Source organism: Brassica oleracea, chromosome C3 (assembly GCF_000695525.1).
Source record: "Brassica oleracea var. oleracea cultivar TO1000 chromosome C3, BOL, whole genome shotgun sequence".
NCBI classification, from domain to species: domain Eukaryota; kingdom Viridiplantae; phylum Streptophyta; class Magnoliopsida; order Brassicales; family Brassicaceae; genus Brassica; species Brassica oleracea.
This window is the reverse complement of record NC_027750.1, coordinates 4193518-4210061: the sequence shown is the minus strand read 5'-3', so window position 1 is coordinate 4210061 and position 16544 is coordinate 4193518. Positions and strand designations below refer to the sequence as shown.

General features: G+C 38.0%; 3 protein-coding genes, 1 long non-coding RNA gene and 1 pseudogene across 5 annotated transcripts; 3 read left to right on the top strand and 2 right to left on the bottom strand.

Annotated features, from left to right (window-relative positions):
- Positions 1-627: 627 nt before the first annotated feature.
- LOC106335266 (LRR receptor-like serine/threonine-protein kinase GSO1) lies at positions 628-4223 on the top strand. Of its 2 annotated transcripts, XM_013773744.1 has the most exons (6): positions 628-1085; positions 1245-1400; positions 1486-1554; positions 1680-1754; positions 1869-2579; positions 2653-2795. In XM_013773744.1, the coding sequence occupies exons 1-6, from the start codon at positions 686-688 to the stop codon at positions 2700-2702; spliced, it is 1461 nt and encodes a 486-aa protein (XP_013629198.1). In that variant the 5' UTR covers positions 628-685; the 3' UTR covers positions 2703-2795. The 2 variants fall into 2 exon arrangements, with proteins under 2 accessions (XP_013629198.1, XP_013629197.1); XM_013773743.1 differs by having other exon boundaries at positions 1869-4223.
- A 774-nt stretch (positions 4224-4997) lies between these two features.
- Positions 4998-5615, bottom strand: LOC106335268. Its single transcript, XR_001268712.1, has 2 exons — positions 5220-5615; positions 4998-5117 (listed from the first exon to the last, which is right to left on the bottom strand). It is a non-coding gene; the product is annotated as an uncharacterized LOC106335268 (long non-coding RNA).
- Positions 5616-6138: 523 nt separating this feature from the next.
- LOC106329701 lies at positions 6139-7709 on the top strand (annotated as a pseudogene).
- Positions 7710-9360: 1651 nt separating this feature from the next.
- Positions 9361-11393, top strand: LOC106327996 (protein REVEILLE 1-like). The gene is made up of 5 exons (XM_013766340.1): positions 9361-9532; positions 9879-9956; positions 10047-10220; positions 10314-10631; positions 10724-11393. Exons 1-5 carry the CDS (start codon positions 9500-9502, stop codon positions 11204-11206), a joined length of 1086 nt encoding a protein of 361 aa, XP_013621794.1. The 5' UTR covers positions 9361-9499; the 3' UTR covers positions 11207-11393.
- On the bottom strand, positions 11233-16058 carry LOC106327995 (tetratricopeptide repeat protein 27 homolog). The gene is made up of 20 exons (XM_013766339.1): positions 15661-16058; positions 15301-15442; positions 14882-15201; positions 14698-14779; positions 14348-14612; positions 14145-14203; positions 13906-13995; positions 13733-13824; positions 13541-13639; positions 13374-13451; positions 13179-13263; positions 13037-13095; positions 12889-12958; positions 12659-12750; positions 12520-12582; positions 12367-12433; positions 12023-12235; positions 11802-11918; positions 11565-11717; positions 11233-11494 (listed from the first exon to the last, which is right to left on the bottom strand). Exons 1-20 carry the CDS (start codon positions 16041-16043, stop codon positions 11405-11407), a joined length of 2619 nt encoding a protein of 872 aa, XP_013621793.1. The 5' UTR covers positions 16044-16058; the 3' UTR covers positions 11233-11404.
- Positions 16059-16544: the final 486 nt, after the last annotated feature.

Genomic DNA, 16544 nt, shown 5'->3' with positions numbered 1-16544 from the left:
AAAATCGTTTCAGATAGGACCGAGTTGCCGCCTAGGCGGGGGCCTAAACCGATTTTTAGAACCTTGATTTTTATAATATGTTTTTCTCATAGCATATTAAACAAATAAAAATATACAAACTTATTCAAAATTACAGTAGTATGTCACAAAAATTATACAAGATTATAATCAAATAATAGATATCACTAAATTACATAATTCTTTTTATATCAATTCGAGTTATATTTCAAAGAATTTTAGCAAAACATAAGAGTTATATTTCAAAGAATAAAAACAGGCCTGACCGGACAGGGTCGTATTGATTTAAATTGGAAAATTGCACAATTCCAATAACGAAAAACAAAAAAAAAAAAATTGCGTGGGCCATTTTCAGTATTCGGATGACCCAACTGAGTTCGTATTCTTCCCTTGCTTGTTTCGTGGTATTAGCGTATATTGGTCTTATCCTATCGTCCGATTATGAATGTTTCCCACGAAGACTTAGTTTTTCATACTATTCAAAGTAAACTATACCCATTAATCTCACGTAACGTATGTGACATGCACGAGTTTTAGTGCGTCTTTACTAAGAAAGACTTTTCGTTGAACTCTTATATAACCATGGTGGTATCTTACATAGAACTTACACTCGCAAATAGCTTTAGAGGTTCTTTTTTTCCTGATTTGCTCTTTTATCTTATTTGCAATGGAAGGGAAGGGTTTATTGAAAAATTACTTGATATGGGTGATATTATTGTTGGCGCATCTACAAGGATGCAAAACCTGCATTGAAAAAGAAAGGAAAGCTTTGTTGGAGCTCAAGAAATACATGATCTCGAAGAGTTCTGAATCGTCCTACGAAGAAGATACTGAAGAACGGAACCTGAATTTTGTTCTCCCTACTTGGAGTAATGACACAAAGAGCGATTGCTGCGGGTGGAAGGGTGTTGAGTGCAATCATACAAGCGGGCGGGTTATCCAGCTTTACGTTGGTCGGAATTTCTTAAGAGATTCCTTAAATCTTTCTTTGCTGCATCCCTTTGAAGAGATTCGAAGTCTGAACTTATCTCAATCCGCAATAACTGGCGTCTTTGATGATGTTGAAGGTATTAATTAGGCTTTTCACAATGTTGAGTTTACCCTTGTGGTCTTTATGCTGATAATGCCCTTTCAATCTATGTTTATGCCATGTAATGTAACGCACAATTACATCCGATGGCCAGTCATGTTTTGGATACTTTGTTAACAAGGTGTTTTGCTTGCAGGTTATAAAAGCTTAAAAAAATTGGAAAACCTGGAGATTCTGGATCTCTCTTCCAATGGAATCCAACGCAGCACCTTGCCTTTTCTGAGTGTCGTTACATCACTTACAACTCTTAATCTTCGCAGTAACTTCATAGCGGGCCCTTTTCCTGTTAAAGGTATGTTTGGTTAGGTCGTTTTCTTTATGTCTTTTAATTGCAGTTGTTAGTTATCATTCTAATATTCTCATGGACTCCCCTTCAGAACTACAAAACTTGACAAATTTAAAGGTGCTGGATCTGAGTCGAAATTGTTTTAACGGTTCCATTCCAGGTAACATTCACGTTAGTGTTATTTATCTCCGGGATATATCTTTTCAGAGATTTAACTCATGACATTAATTGTTGATTTGACATTTGAAATATCATCATCTCCATATTCTTGTAACATTATTTCAGATCTAAGGAATTTGACTAAGTTGGAAGTCTTGGGTCTTGCTAATAACTTTGTTGATGGACCTAGACAAATAGAAGGTGACTATTGTTTTCTACACATCTACAACAAGTATGAGAAGGGTCTCGTGACTTCTACAACTAAGATTATTGTTCTCACTATCTTAATGTTTTCCAAACTATATCATTTTGCAGTAGTTTGTGGAATGAAAAATCTGCGGCTGCTCGATCTCAGAGGAAATAATCTTGTAGGCAAGCTTCCTCTTTGTTTGGGTAGCTTGAACAAGCTAAGGGTTCTTGACCTCTCATCCAATCAGTTAACTGGAAGTATACCATCTACTTTCAGTGGCCTTGAGTCCCTAGAGTATCTATCATTTTTAGATAACAACTTTACAGGCGTATTATCGCTCAAACCACTCACCAATCTCACAAAGCTCAAGGTCCTCAAACTTTCATCAAGATCTGATATGTTACAACTTGATACAAACAGAAAGTGGCAGCCAAAATTTCAACTGAGTGTTGCCCTGCTACGATCTTGTAGCTTGGAGAAAATTCCTTCATTCCTTGTGTACCAGAAGAACTTGCGTCTAGTTGATCTATCCAGCAACAAGTTATCTGGACACATTCCTACCTGGCTACTGGCGAATAATTCAGAGCTTGAAGTATTACAGTTGAAAAATAATCTTTTCACAATTTTTCAAATGCCTACAATAGTTCATACTTTGCAGGTTTTGGATTTTTCAGCAAATCAAATTGGTGGGATGTTCCCTAATAATATTGGCCATGCGCTTCCGGAGATGGTGGAAATGAATGGCTCTTATAATGGGTTCGAAGGGGCATTTCCGCCGTCTATGGGTGAGATGAAGAACATTTCATTCTTGGACCTGTCTTACAATAACTTCTCTGGTAAGCTTCCAAGAAGCATTCTTACGAGTTGTTTTTCACTAAAATATCTGATGCTCTCTCACAACAAGTTTAGCGGCCAATTTCTTCCAAGAGGAACCAACTTCACTTCCTTGCGCGTGTTGAGAATTGAGAACAACTTATATAAAGGGGAGATTGGAGTTGGTTTGCTTAGGTCCACCAGATTGGAATTCCTTGACATGTCAAACAATTTTCTCAAAGGTGCTATTCCAAGTTGGATATCTAAGTTATCTAATTTGGAATTATTATTTCTATCAAACAATTTCTTAGAAGGTACCATACCACCTTCTTTGGTGGACTTGCAATATCTTTATCTTCTGGACCTCTCTGGAAACGTATTATCTGGAGCCTTACCATCACATATGGACATGTCATATTTATTCCTCAACAACAACAACTTCACAGGACCAGTTCCTTCATTGTTGGAAGGTATCCAAATACTTGATCTTGGTAACAATAAACTCTCTGGGAGTATCCCGCAGTTTGTCAATTCCCTAGAAATACGCATTCTTTTGTTGAGGGGGAATAATCTGTCAAGAAATATTCCAAGGGGGCTGTGTGATTTGAGCGCTATTCAAGTTTTGGATATTTCAGATAATAAGCTTAATGGCTCCATACCTTCATGCTTCTTTAACTTATCATTTGGAGTGCGAGAAGATATGTCCCGTGACTTTCGTTACGGGATAGATTTTTCTCTGGAGCGTATCAAGTTGGAATTTTACAGATTCACATTTGTGGTAGAGGAGCTTGCGTTACAAGACTATATCACTAAGGATATTGGAATCGGTTTTGAAGTGAAGAAAAGGTATGAATCTTATCCCACTGGAGGAAGTAATTTCAGAAAAGGAATGATTGATTATATTTATGGGATGGATCTGTCTAACAATGAATTAAGTGGTGTCATCCCAGCAGAGATAGGAGATCTCCCGAAAGTAAAAGTCATGAATCTATCTCACAATTTCTTGTCGAGTTCTATACCATCTAGCTTCTCCAATCTGAAGGCCATTGAGAGCCTTGATCTTTCTTACAACATGTTGCACGGAAGCATTCCTTACCAGCTAACAAGCCTTACGTTTCTTGGAGTGTTCGACGTGTCTCACAACAATCTATCAGGAATCATTCCCCAAGGAAGGCAATTTAACACATTCAACGAGAGCAGCTTCTTAGGCAATCCTCTTCTTTGTGGACCACCGAGCCATATAAGTTGTGAGGCTAAGAAGATCTCAGAGGAAGCAAATAATGGAGGCGAAGAAGAAGACGATGAAGATTTTATTGATATGAAGGTCTTCTACTACAGCACCGGTTCAACTTATGTGGCCGCATTGATGGGCATTGTTGTACTTATGTGCTTTGATTGTACTTGGCATCAAGCATGGCTCTGCATTGTCGATGCTTTCATCGCCTTTGCAAAAAGAATGTTTTCGTAAATCTTTCATCTTAGCTTTGGATATTTATAATTATATCCACAGAAAGCTTAGATCATCTATGTTTCTTTATGCAGTATTTGTTCTTTTGATTCCTACCCAAAAGCTTGAATAAAAATATATATATGTACTACACATAAGGCATATGATTGTACTTATTTCATTATGTACACTTACATATGAGTCTTAAGCTACACATATATCAGACGACTTCTTCGTGGTGTACGTAGGATTACAAGTCTTTTTAATCAAGTTTTTTAAATCAGCCTTCTAAGAGTTGGTGGTCATTTAAATACCGGTTGTCAACTTAGAGTCGCGGTTCAACTGTTATGGCATGATGACTGAACAGGCTTAGGACCTCTGATTTCACTTACTAGATCTAGCGGGCTGAGGGTCACAGGCATTGGGAATATATTTACGGTGAGCCAAGCTATATAGCTAGTGGCACATGGTCTGTACCTAGAGGAAGCCACCCCATTATTCTTCTGTTAAAGGCCAGCCTTCCCCTACCTTCTCATCGTCCAAGACTTGGGATTCTAGACATCCCCTTCCTCCGTCTGTTCCTTGGTATCCATCAAAGTATGGTTTAAAGGAAATATTCCTAAGAATTCATTCAATGTTTGGGTCACTGATTGGAACAGATTATCAACAAGGGAAAAGCTTAGAAGATGGGGTTTGGTTGTTCCTGTAACTTGTTTACTTTGTGGTTCTAGTGATGGAAACATGAGATTATCTTCTCTTTTCTTGTTCTTACTCTTCAAAGCTCTGGAACTATGATTTCTCTCAGTCCAACTTCTTTTTTTTTTTTTTTGAAAGAATTTTAAATTTATTTCAATCAAAAAAACCTTGTTACAGATTTTGCACTGCCTCAATCATAAAACATAAAATCTATAAATTTCTATACAATGTTCAAATCTCCATTAGCTTCTACTAAACCAAACCTCCATTGCCTTCTCATATTTTCCTCCTTTCTTCCTCCTCAAAGACGTGATCCTGTTCCTGACCAACTTATCCAATCGAGCAACTAGACAACGGGCAGGCAAAGAAGGTTCACTCACCCTTCTCACGTTTCGTTCATGCCATAATGCATATGCGACTGCTTGAAAACAATAGCGAAGAAGAAAAGTCACAATCCTACCATGGAATCCATTCACCACCACTTGGACCACACTAGACCAATCACAACTTCTTCTGTTACCTGCTAGGTTCTTGATAGTCTTCAACCAAACTTCTTGTGAATAAACACACTCAAAAAACAAATGATCCCTCGTTTCAGGTGCCGTTTTACACAACCAGCATGTAAATACAGCCTGAGGATTCCATCTTAAAATCCTGTCTCCTGTTGATAGTCTATTATGTATTGCAATCCATATGAGGAAAGAAAACTTTGGAGTAGCACCAGGAAACCATACTCATTTGAACCAAGAGACACTCGGTGACTGAGCTCTAGTAATGTTCCAAGTTTACGCCGTGGAGAAACCTTCTTTAAAAGCCCCATTTTCTCTCTTCCAAAGACATATATCATCCTGCTGATTCAATCCTCTGTTCTTCAACACCCCAATCTCTTTATCAATCAACTGAAGAATGGATACTCTCAGTCCAACTTCACTCCACCGATTGCCTTCGAAGATGTCTTGTCTTGGGTTCGAACAATTTCTATAAATCAGAAATTGAAATCCATTGTAAGATGGTATTTCAGGCTGCAGTTTGAAGATGTAAGTTTAGCACATGCAGTTTCATTGAGGAGGTCTGTGAAGATTGCAGCTGTGTGAAGACAGTAAGCTCTGGTGCGGCCGGATGGTGATCAATGCATGTGTGCTTGATTCCTAATCTTCATAGATATCTATCTAGAAAAGAGCATGTCAGGAGGTTTGTGCATGATGTATGCTTTAGCAAATAATGATGTATTTGCATTCTTGTTCTAGTGATCAATGAAATCTGGACGAGATCCTGGGGATGTAAGAAACGAACCCCATAAACAAACTTTGTGTGTCGTTTACTTTATGCTCTATATTTCTCGACTCATCCGCACTTATACAGTTTACATGCTTTGGAAGGAAAGGAATACTAGACTGCACAAGTCAGTATCTCGACCTGTTCCGGTGTTGATTAACGAAATGCATCTCCTCCTAAGATCAAAGCTCTATGGTCTTGACCAAATCGCGATTTCAACTTCTCTTACCAACCGTGTTCCTACTGCAACTTATCTCCACCTATGGTTCCACAACTTTCAACATTGACATGAGCTTCAACGGAATATCATCCTAAGTGTTCTTCTGCTATTAGAGTTTATAATAGTTCTATTGACCACTAAATTTGACTTTTCCTATGTGTAACTCAGCTTTTGGAGATTGCTCAGGTTCCTGATGAGCATGTAAGTCCACACTAATCTGTTTTCCTTCTAATTTTTATTTAGATTTATTTCTTTCTGGTTTGATGATATAGATTTTATTTTTACGTGAGATTCTTGTAGCAATTAGACTCTATATATCCTAGCTTTCATTAGCTTCCTTTACTTGTTACATGTTTCGCTCATAACATGTCATAAAATGTTATTTTTCTAAGCATTAAACGAAATTGCTTATCTCTGGCTATGCGTGTTAAATTGCTCGCGTTTTGGTAGGTAAATGAATTCAAATCAATTGAAAAATTCAAGATTTTCAACACAAACAACCTGTAAGTAGTCTATCTGGTCCCGAAAACATTGAAGATAATAGATTTAATTTGGGAGACTTAACTGTTTAGTTTTTTACAGTTGGGTTAACTTGAAAGCCATTAAAAAGCTTGTGGAAGCTGATGCGCTTAAGATGGAGATCATCCCAAACCCGAAGGTACTTATTTTTTATTCATACCATGCTGCGCGGTTAGGCTATTGCAAATTGCAACTTTGCGTGATTAGTCTTAAGCTCTTCTCAGGAAGTCGATGGAGTCAAAGTTCTTCAACTGGAAACTGCAGCTGGCGCAGCGATAAGGGTATGCATTTTGTTATATATTTCGTTAACGCAGTTTTTAGAGAAACACACCAGTCAGCTTATTCTAATGCTACCTGTCTTCAAACAGTTCTTTGAAAATGCAATCGGTGTGAATGTACCTCGGTCATGTTTCTTACCAGTGAAGGCAACTTCAGACTTGCTACTTGTTCAAGTAAGCCAAACTTCTACAAAGCTCAGAATATCCACTGAACATGGAATAAAGAGTTAATCTGTAATCATCTTTTACAGTCTGATTTGTACACTCTCGTGGATGGCTTTGTCACACGGAACAAAGCTAGAACAAACCCCACAAACCCAGCTATTGAGTTGGGACCCGAATTCAAAAAGGTAAGAGAATGTTCTTCGCTCTCTGTAAAGAGCATTTCACTGTTATACAGTGTAACTTTTTGTGTGTGTTTAATAAACAGGTGGCGAGCTTCCTTGGCCGGTTCAAGTCCATCCCGAGTATAGTTGAGCTGGATAGCCTTAAGGTCTCTGGTGATGTCTGGTTTGGCTCAGGGCCTCAGGCGTTGTTCTCAAGGGAAAAGTGTCACTGAAGGCAAACTCCGGGACAAAACTTGAAATCCCGGATAATGCTGTAGTCAAGGATAAGGTAACGTTTATATTCCCGGGGAGGATATTGTAAGAACTATATCACTAGACTCAACTTGTGCTTGTTGTTCTTACAGGACATCAACGCCCCAGAGGATCTGTGAAGAAAAGTTTAAAGATCCATGATGCGTCTTCTTCTTCTGTCTTCCTCTTATTATACATGAAACCACTTTTGATGAAGTGATGTTTTAAAAAAAAAAAAAAAAAAAAGTCATGTTTTTATTTTCTTTTTGCAGTTTTAGTCCCCGCAAAGTACGTTTTCAAATTTACTATTTTCTTATCTTTCCCTACAAGAGTTATTTTCTTTTGTTTTTATTGTTGGATACTCCACAAATTATTATTAACGGAGATGTTAGTTTAACATCAATTAAAATCATTTCATTATTTTTTTGAGAACCATAGGTGAGAACATGTTATACTATGAAGCAACAAAAAAAAAATTAAAACAATTTACATACTAAAAACAACAGAGTGATATTACATTATAGTGTTTTCAACCAATTATTCTGATCTAAATTCCCCTATGCGGGTTGGAATTTTATTTAAATTACAAAAAAAAACAATTATTCAGAATAAGTTTTTTCTAATTTCTCTACCATATTGTGCCAGTTGTCCCAAACTGTCTCCTACTCTACTTTGACCACTTTTACCAGCTCGAATCCAAAGTTACCTACAGAAATAAAATACAAAGATAATACGGTTGGTCCATAAATAGTTTCACTGGTCATGCTTTTTCTACACACCACACATCTTTTCAATCTCTTTTATCTTTGTTTTAGAACATTCACACTGATTGTCACAAAAGTCATAGGCCTTTATTTTAAAAGAATATCTGATTCTTTCATTGTTATCCCGTTTGGCTCTAAAGCGGCAGGCCAAATAAGTTGTTGAGAATGAATATGAACCACATAACATAAAACATATCGCAAAGGATAAAATGCATGGTGGTGAAGAAAAAGAAAAATATCGCAAATGTGTAAAGCGTCACCCTTAACACTATCCAGTAAGATAATCAGTTGCCTAACTCCCACATCACCACTAAGCCTAACAAATAATCAGTGTTAAGGCACAGCGAGAAGGAAAATATGTGGCTGATGAGCTTTTCATGTAATAAGAAAAAAAAAAGAATATGAGTGACCTATATCTCCTTTCACGTGTCAACTTTCCGTAGAGCAGTCGGCTAAATCTTAAATGTAAGAATAAGTGACATGGACAAAAGTGCACTCCAGTACTACATTGATTTACATACAGTTACTTATTTGCTCTTGTTGTCGTATTTATGCTTTAAAACCATTTAAGAAATGATCTTACACATTTAAGAAGATTGATTACGACCTGGATAAACGTAACAGTAAGAAAAAGCTGAAAATAATTATAATAATATGATGGCAACATATATTATGTAGTATGTATCAAGACTTTCGTAATGGAGCGACGACCCACACCATGTATTAATAATTTAAAGACGAAAGATATTTAGCTGGCGGCTCAAATTTTCTTGGTCCAGTAATTAAAATCCATATTTCCCGATATTATCCATTATCCTTTTTATTTATATAAAAATAATAATATTAGCGAGTAAGTACCAACGAGCAGCACGTGTCAATTGGAGGGGGCCTTTGAAAGTGAACCACAAGATTTAATCGGTTTCGCGAGCGTTCCAATAAAATATTGGAAAAAACAAAAAAAAAAATTGAAAAAGCGCACATAGCAGAAGCTGACGTGGCATCCTCTTCTTTATCTTCCTATTTTTTCTCTCTCTTTCCTTCCTCCACAGACCCCAAAAACACTTTTATTTCTCTCCTCTCTGCTTTCTCCATTTGCTCTTTCCTTCTTCAAACTTGCTCTTTTCTTTTACTCTGGCTGAGCTTAGTTTTCTTATTCAGGCAAACTTATGAAGTCTCCTTCGTTGACTGTGAATGCTCAGGTGTGAACTCAAATCTTGCCGTGTTTAATTTGCTTACTTTCTCCTTAGCTAATGAGTCTATGAGCTTAGAGAAGAAAAAAAAAACCTCAAAGTTGAGTTTTTTTTAATAACTTCAAGTTAGAGTCTAAGCCTGTCCATTTGCAGGCTCTTTTGTTTCTTTTGAGTTATGAGTTTCTCTAAGCTAAATCGTGTAATTAAAATCTCTGAATACAACTGAAACCGTTGGTTTTTTGTAAAGGATACATATGTCACTTTTGGTAAAGTACAGAACTTGTATGTAAGCAAATTATAGATGATGTTTTGTCCTAAAGGTTCCCCCTTTTGGCTTGGTGTTTATTGGTTTCAGGGTACCAAAGCTTCTCCGAGTAGTAGAGTTGAAGAAACTTCAGATACGCAGATACAGTTTAATGACTATGCACCCAAGGTTTTTGCTTCTTTTGACACTTCTAATGTGTTAGAATTGTTACTTAAAGTGAAGATCTTTGGCTCAGTTTTGTCTTTTTTTCTTTTTTAGGTGAGGAAACCATACATTATAACAAAAGAAAGAGAGAGATGGACTGATGAAGAACACTACAAGTTTGTTGAAGCCTTGAAATTACACGGCCGAGCATGGAGACGAATACAAGGACACGTGGGCACAAAGACTGCTGTTCAGATTCGAAGCCATGCTCAGAAGTTCTTCTCTAAGGTCTAATATCCTTTGTCATAGAAAGTACCAAGAAGTGCTTAAACAAGTGATCATTGTTCTGACTTAGCTTTGTTCTGTTGTGTGTTTACCCAGGTTGCTCGAGAAGCAACTGGAGGAAGTAATGGGAGCTCGGTGGAGCCCATTGTGATACCGCCTCCTCGTCCCAAGAGAAGACCAATGCATCCTTACCCACGTAAGTTGGGGAACGAGGGAGATCAAGCAAGTAGATCGGTTTCTCCCTCAGAACGTGACAACCAATCTCCAACCTCTGTGTTGTCCCCTGTTGGATCAGAAGCCTTGGATTCCTCTGATTCACATTCACCTGATAGAAGCTTGCCCCCAGTTTCCTCTGCATCACCTCAGGCTGCTCTTGCAAGTACTTCAAATGCACCTGAAGAGCTTGAGACTCTGGTAGGTGACAAAAATAAAATAAAACCCATCTGCAAGAATATACACCTTTAGAGGCTTAATGCTAATGCTCTTTGTTTGATCAATTTGTACAGAAGCTGGAGTTATTTCCAAGAGAGAGGTCTATCAAGGAGCCAACAAAGAAAAGCCTTAAACTCTTTGGGAAGATAGTTTTGGTATCTGATTCAGACATGTCCTCTTCTCTAACAACTTCAACAGCTTATTGCAAGTCACCGATTCAGCCATTACCACAAGAAGAACTCTTGAGCTGTTGGATACAAGTCCCTCCTAGGAAAGAAGAAGTGGAAAACAGATGCTTAGATTCAGAAAAGGCCTTCCAAAATGAAGGATCATCGACTGGATCAAACACTGGTTCGGTGGATGATACAGGACACACGGACAAGAGCTCAGAACCTGAAACGATGGTATGTCAATGGGAGTTTAAACCTAGCGAGAGGTCTGCATTTTCTGAACTAAGAAGAGAAACCTCTGAGTCCAACTCAAGAGGATTTAGTCCGTACAAGAAGAGAAAGACGGTTATAGAAGCAGCACAAGAAGAGATTCGCCTCTATTTATAACTAGGATATTTTCTCAGGTACTCAAGTCCTTAAATTCAATATTCATTCAACTTCATAACGTTCATCAAAGTGTTCTTATTTGTTGTTTCAGTTTTTTTTGTTCAAGCTGTTTGTTGTCTAGGCTTAAATTTCTGCATAATCTGTAACTGTAAAACACTGGTATTCTATAAATATTTTTTTCTATTAATCTATATCGTCTCAAATATCTTTCTTCATAACATTTCTCACCTCCTCAAGGCAACTTTCAAGCTCCTTCAGTTCTTCACTCTCCGTGAAGCTCACTGTGGCCTACACACGTCACCCTTTATTCAGTTTTGTATCATGTGTATAATAAATGCAAGATAATTTTGGTCCGTACTTGTTTGATTGTGTTCTTCAAATGCATCTCAGCACTAAAGAGTTCTCGCCTGCTTCCTGTGGACACTGAGATCTCCATGTAGACTCTGCAAAGCTCGAATGATGCTCTTGCAAACAACTTGAAACGCTCTTTGTCATTCCACACTTCTGATCCCTAAGAAGGAGAGATCATCAGATAGAACTCAGAACGCTGCTCACAGATCAAAGAGACGCTTCGATTAATCATGACCATTAATACCTGATATGATCGCACTTGCTTCAACAGTGCCTCACTGCATACCATAAGATCTCCTTTGATTCTACTCCATCTTGCATATAATCCCCAGATTTCAGATGTACTTTCTGTTCGGACAATCTATAAGAGACATTTTATCCACAGGCAAGAATCATATATATGAAAACTTAGACAATGAGACGATACAAAGATACATATACTAGTTATCAAAATAGTTTGCTAACCTGCTGAATAATTTTCCCAAGCAACTCTAAGTGACGCTGAGTTTCAGCTGGTGTTGCAGCACACGGTTCTGTTTCTACTGATCCAACCGATGAAGATGATGACTTACATGCTGAATTCCTATTTTCTAACTCTGTCATTATACGGTCTAATAAAACAACATCAATCCTCTTGTTTTTGCTCATTCTCAGTATCTGTTGTATAGCTTCAAAGGTCTGGAAAAAAAACAACACACAGATGAATCAACTCATATAACTCCATCAAACCGATATAGGGGAGAACTACTAGTTAAGTCATTTATACAAAGTGCTGAATTAAAAATCTTAAGTGGTTTAGTTGCATCTACCTGATCAATGTTTCCCACATCCATAGCTACATGGCTGAAGTTCTCCCACATCTGCCAGCTATCTCGCCTGTTGATACACGGTCGTTTTGAAATTAGTAACACTACAAATATCTTAATTCGAGTTATTATAAATGGTAAGGGAAAGAGAGATACTTGAACTTAAGCGCTTCTTTGAAAGCAACGAATGATTCTTTGCTCTTCTTTTTAATCATATGCCTGCACCCATAAATTATATTCAGCACCATCCATAGTAAATGTGATAGTGAAAGTAGGTGGACAGTGAAGTGCTTACAGACAAGCAATGTTGTTCCAGGCCTCTCCATTGTCAGGATCAAGTTGAACAGCGAAAGTGAATGCATCGATTGCTTTCTGAACATCCCTAGCCTATGGAGTAATGTAGGAGATGTTAAATTAGTATCCCTCTAAGCGATAATGACGAGTTTCTATCTTGTTTATCTAATGACATTTGGAATGAGAACATATTGCTACTCAGCTATTAGAGAATATGGAATAGGATGATACCTTCAATGCAGCAGCACCAAGAGCAAACCAACCATCCGGGTACAGAGAATTCAAGGCCATTGCAGCCTCCCTGAAGTAGGGGAAAAGATGAGACATAGCAACAGTACACAGGCCTAAAGGGTTTAAAAACATATTTGTTCAAACATACCACAGCATCTGCGACTTCTCGAAATCACCGCGATTGTATGCGCTGCGAGCAAGAGCACGCTACAAGATGGAGTGAGATAATTAGAGCGTGGACTGAGAGAGGAGGACATATAAGATGATTACATTATTGTGTATCAAACTACCTTAGCACGAACTGACTTATCATTTGAAACCTCCAGGGCTTTTTCATAACAGGAGTCATTATTCGTAACATCACCAAGTGAACACCTGAAACCAAATATAACTTTGTAGTATAAACCAAGGTTACAGAAATATCCACTCAGAAAATGATTACGGCTCTTCATACCAACAGGAAAATATCAAAGATTTATATATACCATAATCTTGGGTCATTTGGCCTTTCCAAAAGCTGCGCATTGATGAGATCCACAGCCGCTGATTTCTTCCCCAGGAAGCTGAAGTTTCAAATCGACATAACATAAGCTTACCGGCATAACATAAAGCCATATTGGAAAGGGAAAAAACAAGTGAAGCTTTAGTTTACCAGTAGCAGTGAATTAGACTATCCCACAATTCCAAGCTCTCGAATATTGTGATTGCTTCCCCAACCAAACCGCAACTCACGAGAAGTTCACCGTATTCCCTGTTTTTATAATCAAATCGGTACAGTGCAAAAAAACTATAAAAAAAAAAAAGGATTTCTATACATGGACATAAGTAAAAAAATATATCTTACTTTCTCAAAGCAGGAATGGTAGGGAGATGAACTGCAAAGCATAAAGGGATCCTTTTTGATGCTCCTGGGTCGCTCTTGTTGATAGATTCAACCTAATAGAAGACAATTTATCCCTCAAAAAAGAAGAACAAACTAATTTGATAATGCCAATGCTCTGCACAGTGCACACATACCAGTTTATCCACCATCTCCAGGGCACGTCCCTTTGTACGACTCCGAGTTGATTCCCACCGAACACGTAGTAAGTCACACAAACACCGTAGCTAATAGCATGTCCGTAAGAACACAAGTCAGTCAGTTTGTTTCACTTGCATTGGCTTATGACAAAATGAGAAACCAACTTCTCTATACATCAACACTTTTTAAACTAGTCAACTGAGATAAGTGAATAACTGAAAAGATAGTAGCTTACAGTAAAATATGTTGACTTTTGAGAGTCAATTGCCTCAATATAGGGAGCCATATCCCATCCTGCAGGAAAAAAATATATAGAGTATATAAATAAAACTAAAGGACAGAGTTACTATCATTCTCTCCATATTTGCATCAAACCTCTCTCTACAGAACACTTACTCTAAACGTTTTAAATGACACTTGAATTTGGGTTTTACTTACTTTGCATCTCATCGCTCCGACTACCCTTCTCAATTAAAAGGCACTGAGCCAAAACCATTGCCTGTTCGACTGGTTTTAACGTCACCGAGTCTTTGCCAGCTTCACCCTCATCGTTCACTAGTTTGGGAGTCATGTATACTTCAGGAGCTTCACCTCCCCAAGCTTCATAATAAGATCCAACATCAGCTTTTTCAGAGGCCAGCCTCACGTCCCCATTGGATGAGCTTGTATTCGCTACCAATACCATTTGTGCCTTTGGCTCTACCTACAACAAAGACCATAGGTACTTAGAATAACAAAGTTTAATAATACATATAGCAAAAATAAATAAATAAATCTCATAGCCTTACTTGGTGAATAGTACGGAATCCAAAAGCCCCACTAACAGAGAGCTCCAGCTTTGATGCTGCTTTAGCAGATTCAAGCTGCAACCTGACAATATATGTGTGTGTTAATAACATAATGCCATGCCATAAGAAGCTATAAACATGTAAGAAGTAGGCAAAGACGACGCCGTCTCAATGATTAACTTACCTACAGGGATCAACCCTTCCATAAATGTATTGCAAGACAAATGCTTCCAGATGGATGGTTGACGTTATAGATGAAACTTCTCCTTCCAGCAACTTGTCATCCCAATAGGTTTCAACTTTTTGCAAGTCTCCAAAATAGTCTAAAGCTTCAGCCATATAGACTTGCAACATATCAAACAAAGACGAAGATCGCTCATGTAGAACTCTTTGATGAATAAGCAAAACTCTCACAATCCACCAAGAAACACTCCTTAGTTCAAATGTTTCAGTAGCATACAAATCTTTCAACTTTAACAGAAGCATTCTAGCAAACACTAAGTGCTGCAGGAAAAAGAGAAAGTAGGATGTGGGTTAGGTAGAGTTCACTACAGAACAAAGATCAAAACTAATTTAAAAGGGCTTCCAAATATAAATAGTAACCTGGAGATTAGAAAACTTGCCGAGCAAGTCAGAGCCTGCAGACATGAGCTGAATCTTTGCCCAGTTTTCCCATTCAACTAACTCCTTACTTTTTTCTGATACTTTAAACGGTAACGAACACTTCGTTGATCCATCTGTCGGCCTAACAAGTTGAAAACGACAAAACACAAAAACTGGTTGGATTTTTGTAATAAAAACATCTATATTATTTTTTGAAAAGTGATTTTTTGCTTTGATCTAGTTAATCAAGTAAAAGTTTTTAACAACTAGTAACAGCAGTGATTATGCCTACATTATATGGCGACAAAACAACTAGTAACAGCAGTGAAGTTTGAGTTTTGCAATAACTAGGCAACTTACCCGGTCAAATTGCAACGAGTGAACCAAAAAGCAGCCGCGATCGCTAAGCACATCACCATAACAGCCCGGCGGGCCTTGTCGATTCCATCCGACGAACCGTTCACCACGAAAGACTCCACCTTTTCGAGAAGCTCGGAATAAACTCGCTCAGCCGAATCAACCGAGTCAACCAGGTCCAACTCGGCGTCGCCTAGTATTAGCTTAGTAGCGTCGGAGCCTAGAGCTCCGAGGTAGTCTCCGGACTCGATTAGGGACAAAAAGGAGTTTATAAGAGAGTCCTGCGGATGGGTTTCGGGAGGAGAGTCTGACGGTGGTGAAGATACGGTGCACCGCAGGAGACGGAGCTCGTAACCGCGTAGGATTTGAATTTCGCCGTCGACCATGGTTGTGGTGTTGAGACGAGGATGAAGAATTGAGGAGAGGTTTTGGGAGGTTCTTGTGGTTAATATAACGGTGTCGTTTCATGGTGAAGTTTAATTGTGACGCGAATGTCTTTTCGGTTTGGTTTGCGGTCTAAACACGGGAGGTCATTAACCGGGAAATCAAGAAAAAAGCGGTAAACCCGTATAGAACCAGCAAACCGGCCAAGCCAAGTTTTGACATTTTTCTCTATTGGTGTTCTTATTTCTCGTTTTGTCTCATCGACCATGTAAATTTACTCTTTATTTAGTATGTTTCTCGTTATATATTTACATAATAAGTAATAGACTGTAGTTGTTAATTGTGATAATATGTTTATAGATAAGTAATACATTTCATTGTTAAAACTCAGTATATAGTAGGAATACTAGCTAATAAAGCATATATGAACAATCTTTAGCTAATTTGTAGATGTTGTGTGAAAGGGAGAAACTAATAAGTAAAGAACAAAAAGATGGATTCAT